Source organism: Liolophura sinensis, chromosome 6 (assembly GCF_032854445.1).
Source record: "Liolophura sinensis isolate JHLJ2023 chromosome 6, CUHK_Ljap_v2, whole genome shotgun sequence".
Taxonomy (NCBI): Eukaryota; Metazoa; Mollusca; class Polyplacophora; order Chitonida; family Chitonidae; genus Liolophura; species Liolophura sinensis.
Window position 1 is genome coordinate 14,793,466 of NC_088300.1, and position 12,539 is coordinate 14,806,004.

The 12,539-nt window shown below is 40.3% G+C and overlaps 1 protein-coding gene across 1 annotated transcript; it reads left to right on the forward strand.

Moving 5' to 3' along the window:
- Positions 1-1,502: 1,502 nt before the first annotated feature.
- Positions 1,503-12,089, forward strand: LOC135466938 (uncharacterized). The gene is made up of 11 exons (XM_064744692.1): positions 1,503-1,748; positions 3,553-3,760; positions 4,120-4,226; positions 4,752-4,954; positions 5,243-5,411; positions 7,108-7,279; positions 7,874-7,971; positions 9,057-9,198; positions 9,520-9,602; positions 10,329-10,500; positions 11,977-12,089. The coding sequence occupies exons 1-11, from the start codon at positions 1,503-1,505 to the stop codon at positions 12,087-12,089; spliced, it is 1,713 nt and encodes a 570-aa protein (XP_064600762.1).
- The last annotated feature ends 450 nt before the right edge of the window (positions 12,090-12,539 follow it).

The following is a 12,539-nucleotide window of genomic DNA, read 5'->3' on the forward strand; positions in this document are numbered from 1 at the left end:
TGTTCACGTGACCTCAAACTTCCGTCTTACAGAATACACACAATATCGGCAGGTCTTCACGGCATGACGTCATCTGACCAAGTCTCCGCGATCGACAAGACAGGCAGACGGTTCAACTTTAATATATTTTTTTAAGTGGAGTTTTTAAGTGTCAACATAAGTGTTGACAGATGTGATGGTAACGTCATTGTCTTCCCACCGATAAAAATATCGCATATTACGCTACCTAATGCTTTGAACGCATTTGAGCCTACAGGTATATTTAAAGTAAATGCTAGAAACATGTTTTTGTTGAAATATATTTCTCAATGGTGCTTCATTTGACGATTAAAGTGTATGTAGTATTTCCTTAAAATAAATCAGCGTGGGAGATCACTCTCAAGGATCAGGGATGCAATTGCTACAGCTGAGCAAATTCAAAGCCAAAACATAACAGTTTTATAGAATTATATTGGGTACATATACTACATTATATTGCGGAAATATTCTTTGCAAATTTGGTTCCATCTGGAGGCTCTTCGTGTCATATTTACCCTGAAACGAGCGAGGTTGTGTAAATGTTTAAGATACAGCAAATCCTTATGGCCCGCAACCGAGCGAAACGCACTATAAGTTAGTATCTTCACTAGGGCGGATTTAGTGCTCACGTATTTATTATTAGCGTTCAACCACCACCTTTAATGTTTACCGTGATATAGCTATTGTTTGTATCGTCTGGATAAAACGGAAAGCATTCAAATGAAGTAAAACGGTTAAGATGCACTGATCACTTGCTGTGTAAAGAGGTAGGCTAAACATGGCGTTGTTCAAGATTTCTGTAAGTGTTTGCTACTGGTGACAAAGGGGAAACAGATCGAGAGGTAAACCACTAGCCTACAAGATGTGTGGAATCAATACGTGACCTTAAGACAACTGACATGACCTATAACCAGTACATATGGTACAGCTTGAACTCGGACACGTCTCTGTGTTTCTTATTCTCCACGGCTTTGCCGATGCCTTTTAAGTGAGAGCCGTTGCTAATCCATTTCCACCTGATCCCTTTACTGATGCTTTCTAACCGAAATCCAAAGGCATAAGATAGCTGGACATAGAAACCCATGCAGTGATGCTTTGATAGTAACTTACTGTTCACGTCCCTTAGATTCAACAGTGATCTTTCGAAATACCTAAACGCTTGACCTAGAATTGAGGACGGTATATGTTATTCATAGCCTATAGTCAGCCTTGGTTATTTCGTACTTTTAACTCATTACACACTCGACATACATTTGATTGCCGTGTGTATATAACCCTGTCGACGTGTCACCCAAGGTTAATCAGTCGATAATCTATCAAAATTACTATCACTACCTAGAGGTCACAGAGACAGTGCAGTGTAACACTAGCAGCGAGACGGACGGACGACAAACTGGTCATCAGTGGACGCACTGTTGTACATCCACTGTCCTCTCCACTATCGCTGCCATAATCTCTCCTCTGTTACAGCCGTCCAGGTCAACATGGCGTCCAGCCTCCAAAGTGTCCGGCGACTCGGTACTCGAATTCTTCCCAAAAATTCCTCCCCTCTAGAGAAGCACGTCATGAAAAGAAGCTTTTCACGTGGGGTTTCCTTGTGTCGGGCTGCCAGGTTGATAACCAGCGATAACCATGTCCACAGCCCCTGTGAGCCCATGTTGGTCCCCCGGGTATCCTTGGGGCAGCACCTTATGGGATGTTTGGAGAAGTACAAGGATTTAGAGGCTCTGGTAAGTCGGCGATGCCTTACGAAGCTCACTGAAGGACTTTCATGTATGTTATTATGGGTATTTATTGAAATTTGCGCTCTGAGGCAAACTGACGAATATTACCCCGTTTGCACGGCCAAAGTTAAGCGTGTTCAACTTGCGAAAGTGGCTTTGGGCTAGTTGGATGTCGCTCGTGTGAACGCAAAGTGGGGGCATTTAATCCGGTTTATTTGCCCCAGCTAGTGACGTGGCTTTAAGCCATTTTCAGGGCTTCAGCGGGTTTATCTGTGCCGTGTGAACGGTAACTGGATCAAATGTCCCAGGTACATGGAGATCAGGATGACGTCGTAATTACTAAACCGGCTTAAATATGAACATGTTAACGGGTAAATCCCTGAACTGGTTTAAAACCAGCTTGGTCATATGGTCGTGTGAATGCACGCATTTTTACAATTGGATTCTATCTAAACCAGTTCAAATTTGATCCTGTTTAAATTTTGGCCGTGTGAACGGGGTATACTTCACTTATACGCTGTCGGTCAGTTGTAGAAGTGGAGGAAAACGCCGCAGCGCAACAGGTACCAAACAAGTTCCCTCACATAAGGCCATAGCCGAGTGCAGCGAAATCTTTAATTAAATCTTATTTATTACTCTCTTCGTTAAACATACACATAGCTTTCATGTTGCTATAATATACTTGTTGCCATGAAAGTTTACCCAGAATATTTAACATCGTTAAGATTTGCCTCAGGTTTGTAAAATTGTACGTTGTTCGATAAATGTACAGGAAATGCACAAAATATGCAACTGGCGAGTGGTCGGCGGTAACTGTTTGACCCAGTAAATAAGTGGTGACCATCAGCGTATGTCAGCGATCATCATGACGTTGGCATTTTTTGTAGAAGAATCACGGGACACATGCATCCATCGTTTTATATGAGACGAAAATGTTTCTATTGCGGTGAACACTGTTGAATATATGGATATGATTTCCAACACTAAATTAAACCTACACACGTGAAGCTACTTGATTGCATAATATTTAAAGGGTATCTTGCCCCACTTATAACAATGTTATCAATGCAGACGAAAACGGCTGTCCAACATTACATCATACCGTCTTTAAATTAAACATTACGCACACCATGTATGCGAAGACACATCGCATAACATGACATCTTCTATATGAAACACATAACATAACACCATCTGTATATGCAACATCATACTGGAGCATCTATACATATATCATCCACATTATAAGACATGTATAAGACGCATTAATATACCTCACCCGTAGCCGAGGTGGTTAGCGTGCCAGCGCGGCGTAATGACCCAGGAGCCTCTCAGCAATGCGGTCGCTGTGAGTGCAAAATCAGCTCGTGCTGGTCATGCGTGAGAAGTTCCTCCCCCCCCCCCCCCATAATGCTGGTCGCCGTCGTATAAGTGAAATATTCTTAAGTACGGAGTAAAGCACTAATGAAATAAATAAATAAATACAAAACACATCACATTTTGGTACAAGGTATCGTTTTTGGATTCATTAAATATTTGGTGTTTTACGCCGTACTCGAAAATATTTCACTTATATGACGACGACAAGAGTTATTATAGGTGAAACGGGGCAGGGCCCGAGAAAACCCAAGGCCATCCGATTGGTTTGCTGGCAGACCTTCCATCGTATTACCGGAAAGGCACACCAAATATGGACATTTTTCGTCTATGGTGCTTCTGTACTATAAATATCAGCTTACAGTGCGGGAAATAATAAGTTTCGTACTGCTATCGTACCCTTGTACCTACATCATGCCGTTCTTCCATACAGGTGGACATCCCAACGGAAAGACGCATGTCGTTTTCACAGCTGCGTGACGCTGTCATCCGGGTCACCAGCGCTCTCAACAAACTGGGCATCAAGAAAGGAGAAGTCGTGTCATTGTGCTCTCTGAACTGTCTGGAGTATGTTGTGTTGTGTGTGGCTGTGCTCAATGTCGGTGCAGTTGTCTCCCCTATTAACCCAGCATCAACACCAGGTAATGTTACCTACTTTGGCACTTAGAATGATCAATTCTGAGAAAATTAAGGGTATGATGAGTGTCAGTGTGCAACGGAATACAGTATTTGAGTTGAGACGTAATTAAGCATGCATTCTTCAGCCAGGGAACCTGCAAATAGTTGTAGGTTTCCCCAGGGCATTTTCCAGGTTCCTCCCGCTGTCGTAAAAGTTAAATATTCTTATATACGGCGTAAAACACCAATCAAGTAAATAAATAAATTAACAAATTCAGTAATGTAAGTGCATATTAAACTAAAGTATAACAAAAACTTCACTTTCCATTGTCAGAAAGTGGCGTTAAGCCATAATTAATCATTCTTTCCCTTCCCATTTTAGAGGACATTGCCAGACAGATGAAGATCTGCGGTGCTGTTGCCATGGTATCAGGACCACAATTCATTCCCATGGTTAATGCTGGTCTTTCAAATAACACGAATGTAAAGGTACAACTATCCAGTTTATGCATGTATAGCATTGCATTTACATTATCTTTTTTATATGTGACAAGTGAAACAAAGACATTTTCTTTTCCTTAAATTTCTCAGGAAATGACGTTTTCTGGGTTGAAATATTGCACCGTTATTTATGATAAAATGTTCCAAAAAGTAGATTTGTAATGATTTGTGACAGTAGGTTTTTGGGACACGTTAGCCGCTTAACCATCTCTTTGAAGTTTTGTCCGATAACAAACCGGTGTAATTCGTCCAACTAGTTTGCATTGGACCATTACCATTTACTGAATTACTGAATGTATTTAAGCCATTGTGGGTAAACGAAATGCAGTCAGTTATTTCCGCTTCACTAGTTTCGTGTGAGCTTTCTTTGGGGTTTTGTGGGTTTATGAAATTGCTTCACCATGACCACAAACCACCCACCCAATCCCCCCTCACCCCTCACCCCCCACCCCCGGACCTTGGCGTTCTTTTCAAACAAAGGACAGGAACATTCCTCATTTATACATATTTCAGACAAAGATCGTGCTTGGCTCCTCTGACGGCTGGCTTCCCTTCTCAAGTCTGATGGAGGACGACGGTCAGGCCTTCTCTCAACCCCAGGATGTCGATCCCGAGAAGGATCTAGCCTTCCTCCCTTACTCCAGCGGAACCACTGGCTTTCCCAAATCTGTGATGCTAACACATGCCAATGTGCTCACCAATTTGATTCAATTTGCGTAAGTTAGTATTCTACGATTGTTTTAAGTGACGTGGATTAGGCGTGTTACTGATGAACAATCCATTGTTTTATGTTGGGTGAATAAAATATATATTAAGGTAGTTTTAAATAGAAGAACTAACTGGATGAACAGAAACCTTAATATTACTTTAAACCCAAGAAATCCGTCGGACTTCATTACTTAAGAAATGGTTGTACAAAGTTGTGGAATTAAATTTCCACGTTTATTTTCTGCCATTACATACTCATTCTTGTACCTCAATGAACATGAAATTTCTGTGTACAGACAAGTGTTTCCGCCGGAAGCTGGAGTTGACCGGGTGCTTGGCTACCTCCCCTTCTTCCATGCCTACGGACTGAACGGTAAAATTCTGTACACCTTGAATGGCGGAACCTCGTTGACGATCATACCTAAATTTGACGAAAATTTTCTCCAGACCATGCACAAAGAAAAGGTAAGGCGAAACCATAGCTTGCTATTTCAGTTCTTCGTGGTGAAGTTTAAAACTCTAATTGTAAGCCTCAAACTGACATTCGTAGCCCTACACAAAGGATAACCCTCAGAATCGATCATCACCAGACATACGACCTTCGTAATTATTTACACTATAGTTGCCATTGAAAATACAATTACTTAAAAGTCATGTCATTTGTTTATGAAATATATCTGCACAGCCTTTCTATGTCCGTTGTAGATCACAATCCTTCATCCAGTACCGCCTGTCTGTGTGTATATGATGAAACACCTGTCTGTTGTTGATCACAATCCTTCATCCAGTACTGCCTGTCCGTGTGTATATGATCAAACACCTGTCTGTTGTAGATCACAATCCTTCATCCAGTACCGCCTGTCTGTGTGTATATGATGAAACATCTGTCTGTTGTAGATCACAGTCCTTCATCCAGTACTGCCTGTCTGTGTGTATATGATCAAACACCTGTCTGTTGTAGATCACAATTCTTCATCCAGTACCGCCTGTCTGTGTGTATATGATCAAACAACTGTCTGTTGTACATCACAATCCTTCATCCAGTACCGCCTGTCTGTGTATATATGATCAAACATCTGTCTGTTGTAGATCACAATCCTTCACCCAGTACCGCCTGTCTGTGTGTATATGATCAAACACCTGTCTGTTGTAGATCACAATCCTTCATCCAGTACTGCCTGTCTGTGTGTATATGATCAAACACCTGTCTGTTGTAGATCACAATCCTTCATCCAGTACTGCCTGTCTGTGTGTATATGATCAAACATCTGTCTGTTGTAGATCACAATCCTTTATGCAGTACAGCCTGTCTGTGTATATATGATCAAACACCTGTCTGTTGTAGATCACAATCCTTTATGCAGTGCCGCCTGTCTGTGTGTATATGATCAAACACCTGTCTGTTGTAGATCACAATCCTTCATCCAATACTGCCTGTCTGTGTATATGATCAAACACCTGTCTGTTGTACATCACAATCCTTCATCCAGTACCGCCTGTCTGTGTATATATAATCAAACACCTGTCTGTTGTAGATCACAATCCTTCATCCAGTACCGCCTGTCTGTGTGTATATAATCAAACACCTGTCTGTTGTAGATCACAATTCTTCATCCAGTACCGCCTGTCTGTGTGTATATGATCAAACACCTCTCTGTTGTAGATCACAATCCTTCATCCAGTACCGCCTGTCTATGAGTATCTGATGAAACACCTGTCTGTTGTAGATCACAATTCTTCATCCAGTACTGCCTGTCTGTGTGTATATGATCAAACACCTGTCTGTTGTGGATCACAATCCTTCATGCAGTACTGCCTGTCTGTGTGTATATGATCAAACACCTGTCTGTTGTAGATCACAATCCTTCATCCAATACTGCCTGTCTGTGTATATGATCAAACACCTGTCTGTTGTAGATCACAATCCTTCATCCAGTACTGCCTGTCTGTGTGTATATAATCAAACACCTGTCTGTTGTAGATCATCCAGCACTGCCTGTCTGTGTATATGATCAAACAACTGTCTGTTGTATATCACACTCCTTCATCCAGTACTGCCTGTCTGTGTGTATATGATCAAACACCTCTCTGTTGTAGATCACAATCCTTCATCCAGTACCGCCTGTCTATGAGTATCTGATGAAACACCTCTCTGTTGTAGATCACAATCCTTCATCTTGTACCGCCTGTCTGTGTTTATATGATTAAAAACCCGAGCATCAAGAAGCATGGCTTACCATTCGTGAAGCGGGTTGTATCTGCGGCAGCTTCTCTGACCAAGGACACCATCCTGGAGTTCGAGAAGGTCACCGGTCTCACTGAGCTCGGACAAGGTCATTTGTTACAACACTTTTTAAAAGAATGTTAACTTAATACACATCAGAGAATATGTCTGACACTGCTTTTTTTCAAATATGCATTAAAATATTTGTTTACGATCTTTCCTACAACAATATTTCAGTTCCTAATAACAGGCCATTTTAAGCAAGCTTTATCAAGTGGTCATATTAACATACATATGAGGCCATGGCCGACAAAATGTGGAAACAGACAATAAAATCAATTTTCTCTGGGGTAAATTGGGTTACACACAGGCTACACTGCTACACTGTACACTGCACTACACTGGCCCAACTGATATAATAACTCTCCAAAATTTCCCACCAATCAGATATAAGCCGTTACGGTTTTATGACAATTCAAGCTATTTTAAAAATTGCTTTATACACTAGAGTACAAACTGGAAAAGACGAGATCTTACGTAGGCTATACTTTTCTTAAAACTCCATATCTTGTATTCTTACTGGGTTGTAAACTCTTTCAGGGTGTTCAATTTGTGTACACACTGGAGTATTTCGGTAAATTTTAACATTTTATAAATAGTAGTATCATTATCCCATATATGATACTCCAATGTTCTGTAACAGGATATGGACTGACAGAAACATCCCCTGTTGTCACGTTTGATGCTCCTCCCACAAACTACGGCTCAACTGGACAGCTTGTTTTTGATACCACTATCAAGGTAGTTAATCTGAATACTAGTTTGTTCCAATTGAAATCTGTGTTCAGTGAGAAAACCTATAACGCGTGTGTTAAACCATATATGTTTTACTTACAGTGATACAATTGATGTTTTGTTTAATTGGTGTTTTACCTTGTAGTCAGGAATATTTCCCTTTATACAACAGCATTCAGGTTTGTATGTGGAGAATAAAAAAGTATAGAGAGTAAAATCAGATCAGGGACGGCAGTGTGATAATCATATGAAACTAGTGAAATACGACCTCTTATCAAATCATCTCTTTTAGGGTTTTATTCTAACTCCTCATGTAAATGCTTAAATAGTAGCAAATTACATATTCTCTAGGAGCATGATTAGGTAAGAAAATATGCAGAAAATACTATTGCAATGTATTAGACGTCGCAGGTGTAGAAAAACGGACATAGCCTGGAAGAAACAACCGCATGTGGCCAGATACATTTACCTTACAAATCTCCTAATACACAAGGAGTGTAATTCCGAATGATTGCCAGCAGTTGAACCAGCTTGAGCCGACTTCGATCACTTGACGCCATTAAGCACGGGCTAGTGGTTGGAAATCAGACGGTATAGGTTAACCGGAAAGGGGTCCATAGAGGTCATTATCCTCATGAACCGGTATGGATGATGACTATGGGCTATTCGACAATGGCTTCAATTCAGTAGTAGTGATGACATAAAGTACATTATAAAACACACATATATTTTGACGTTTTAACCTAAAGAAACAGTTGGTATCCATGTTATTTTCTGGTATTTATGTGAACATAAAATATCAATTCGTACCTTTCTTTTTCCTTGGCTGGAAATCGTCATCTACTGTATATTAGTCCGGCAAAATGGCGAAAGTTATAGCTGCTACTTTGATATGAGAGGCTCTCAGATAGAGAGCAAATATCAGGCCCCACGAGCCAGCCCAGTGATTTTCAATCTCGCTTTCTGGGCAGTGGGATGTGCTTGGTATGCTCATATAGTTTTAAACTTCAACGCCATTCTCAGTTGAGAATCATTTGGCAAGTTGTTCTTCATGTTCTTCTTATGACTATCATGTTGTTCCGTCCCCACAGGTAATAGACCTGAAGACAGGCGAATGTCTCAGTGCGGGACAAGACGGAGAAATTTGTGTTAAGGGACCGCAAGTCATGGCCGGTTACTATGGCAACCCTGCGGCTACGGCCGACGCTTTGCGAGGTGGTTGGTTTCATACGGGTGTGTAAAAACTACATGTGTACACGCCCTCATACCACAGACATTTGTTTGTAAACCTTTCCATCAGTTTGTATTGTGAAAGTTTCACGGAGAACATGCCGTGTATGCGTTTTAACGATTCCAATGCTGTGTACCCAATGGCGCATTTTGCCATCTTGTTGATTAAAACGATTTCGGTTAAGTCGACTTTCACCAATCACATACAGGATCAATGTTCTATTTTACTCCATACGTAAATTTGAAACTGACCTATCAATCAAAAAAAAAGCTCTTACCGTTATTGTTGTTGTTATTATTATTATTATGCTGTATTATCATCAGGTGACGTGGGCCACTACGATGAAGAAGGCTATCTGTACATCACAGATCGTGTTAAGGAGCTTATCAAGTACAAAGCTCAACAAGTAGGTTCAGTATTACCGCCAAAATATACTTTAGCGTCTTAAAACAGATTCATATTTTCGGGAGAACCGAAGCCACGGTCCTCTAAATAAAGCACAAAAACTCTGACTGGTAATGTCATCATTCCTTACGCCCTGATCCCGCTCTGGTGGCAGTTTGAAGCAGTAGTAATTCGTTTGACTATAGGAGGGCATGCTATCCACCTATTTACAGTTTTTGTTGTCACCTCCAGTCACATGACTGAAGAGTGTGCTGAAGATTGGCTCAGAGCAGCTATGACATCACTGCAAAGCTGTGAATTATACCGTGCATTAAGGAATGACAATTCGTTATATCTCATCTCAAGGACTACATTTGTTTATTTGATTGATATTCAACACAGTACTTGATAATTTCTCATTTATACAATGGCGGTGAGGTTTATCATTTGACGACAATGGGAGTGGCCCCAATGCCGCGGCCGAAGAACCATTGGGCCAGCGATGGATCCCTCTATCGAACATCTCTTGTATTTTGTTAGGGAGGAAGTTTCAGTTAATAAATCGCCCTCTAGTGCGCTCACTTTATGAGCTTTACTCTACACGAGAAATCGAAGATAATTTCCTCACAATGGGATCCAACTGAATAATGCAACTGTGTCAAGTCATCATTCTGTATATGCTGCAATTTAAACAAACATATCACGTATTCCCTAAAATTATTATCTACTTTGTCTTCTTTTCGGCTAGGTTGCTCCTGCGGAGTTGGAGGGCCTGTTACTGACCCACCCCTGGGTACAAGATGCAGCTGTAATCGGTGTACCCGACCCTGAGGCAGGAGAACTCCCTAGGGCGTACGTCGTCATCAAGCCAGGCGCTACCAGTGACGTCACACCCGAAGCTGTGACTAGTTTCGTTAATGGTTAGGACGGTTCTAATCTTATGGTAGTCATATCCTAAACCTGTCGTAACTAAAAATTAATTTTGAGTCTATAGGCTTATGAAACTGCTGTTAACATTTAACAAGCATATCACAAAGGATTGTGGTAGATTGTACCGCAGCTACTGTAAACATAACAGCCATATTTGTGGATTGGGTGCTGAGTTTATTTTTTTATGACACCTTGGGTAGCATATGAACTTACATCAAATTGAAGGACCCAATAGACAACCTTTGCGGCCGAAAGTAATTCGGGACTTATCTTTGAAGTCTGTTTCTGCTTTACGATGGCAATTTGTGGACAAATAAGTAACGTAGTACTCGCTGACAAACATGTAACGTAGTACTCGCTGATAAACATGTAACATAGTACTCGCTGACCAACATGTAACGTAGTACTCATTGACAAACATGTAACGAAGTACTCGCTGACAAACATGCAACGTAGTACTGGCTGACCAACAAGTAACGTAGTATTCGCTGACAAACATTTACGTAGTACTCGCTGACAAACATGTAACGTAGTACTCGCTGATCAACAAATAACGTAGTACTCGCTGACAAACATGTTACGTAGTACTCGCTGACAAACATTAACGTAGTACTCCTTGACAAACAAGTAACGTAATACTCGCTGACAAACATGTAGCGTAATACTCGCTGACAAACAAGTAACGTAATACTCGCTGACAAACATGTAGCGTAGTACTCGTTGACAAACAAGTAACGAGTCACTATTGCGGCGGAAAGAGACCCCATTATTTTTTCCACATGTCTGACAATGTACGGAAGCTGCCGTGAACATTGGCATTTTTTCTTAAAGTAAAAGAAAGCTAAAATATGAAATAGGGTTCATCATACAGACAACTGAAAACTATGTGTAAAAATACTTTCATTTATTTTTTTAGTATTTTTTAAGAGTGTAGAAAGGCATTCAAATATTTGAATTCTGTGGTGGGCTTTATGAGTTATACTGATGGTATTTAGGAACTCTGAGGTCACATCACCTTTTACGCTTATGTTCACCAGAAGGAAGGAATTTTTGAGAACATTACTTCAGTAATCTTTTAATCATGGAGTTAAAGAGTTATTACAACATTCAGTGTCATGAAAGTTGTGAAAACTTCCTGTAACGTCAGAGTTCCTAAACTCTGACAGTATGGTCTATTAAAGCCCACCTTAGAATTCAGAAGCTTAAATGGCTTTAACTCTCTTCACAGAAATCATTCAAAAAAGTAATAAATGAAAGTATGTTTATGCATAGTTTTAAGTTATCTGTGTGATGAACCTTACTTCATATTTTAGGTATCTGTTACTTTAACATCACACCTACCTTTCTGGGTAGCACAAGAAGGACATTTATTAATCTCTCGTGTGAAAGTGCAATATAGAAGTCAATTATATATCACCTCATAAAGCATCTGACGCGTTGGACATCATTTTTTTCTTTGTTCACAGGAAAAGTGGCCTCCTATAAAAAGCTTCGTGGTGGCGTTCATTTCATCAAGCAGATTCCCAAGTCACCTTCGGGAAAGATTTTGAAGAGAGAATTGCGAGAATCTCGCAGCTGACGAGATACTTAATTCTGAAATGGTTCTAGACAAACTTTTATTTGTTACATATAGAACACAACTGATGGATGCAGAAGCTTTAATTCTCATTCTTGGATTAGAAACCACTGGGACAGAAGTTCATTAAGGAGATATGTCCATCTCTCAATTAAGGCAGCTGAACGCCACTGAAACCTCTGACATCATTTCCGGCTTTGTCATTTTGGAATTCTGGGTAATGACGTTGCAAAGTCTTTATGTAACATGTATTAAAATATATGTATATATATACACGCTTTGAAATTAGGTTTGTCAGGAACAAAATGCACTGAAGTTTTCATTATGTAATTGATGGTTGATTATAGATTACATACTTTACATCCTTGTCACGGAACTAAGTATTTTCCTATCATGCATTATAGAGACATACTTATAATACCTTGTGCAGAAGTTGTGTACTTTACATCATGT

Excerpts from the sequence above, each read along its gene's own strand:
- LOC135466938 (XM_064744692.1), top strand. The coding sequence starts at position 1,503 with ATGGCGTCCAGCCTCCAAAGTGTCCGGCGACTCGGTACTCGAATTCTT. Across the intron at positions 4,227-4,751 it reads CAAATAACACGAATGTAAAG|ACAAAGATCGTGCTTGGCTC; the intron begins GTACAACTATCC and ends TACATATTTCAG. Across the intron at positions 9,199-9,519 it reads AGGTGGTTGGTTTCATACGG|GTGACGTGGGCCACTACGAT; the intron begins GTGTGTAAAAAC and ends TATTATCATCAG.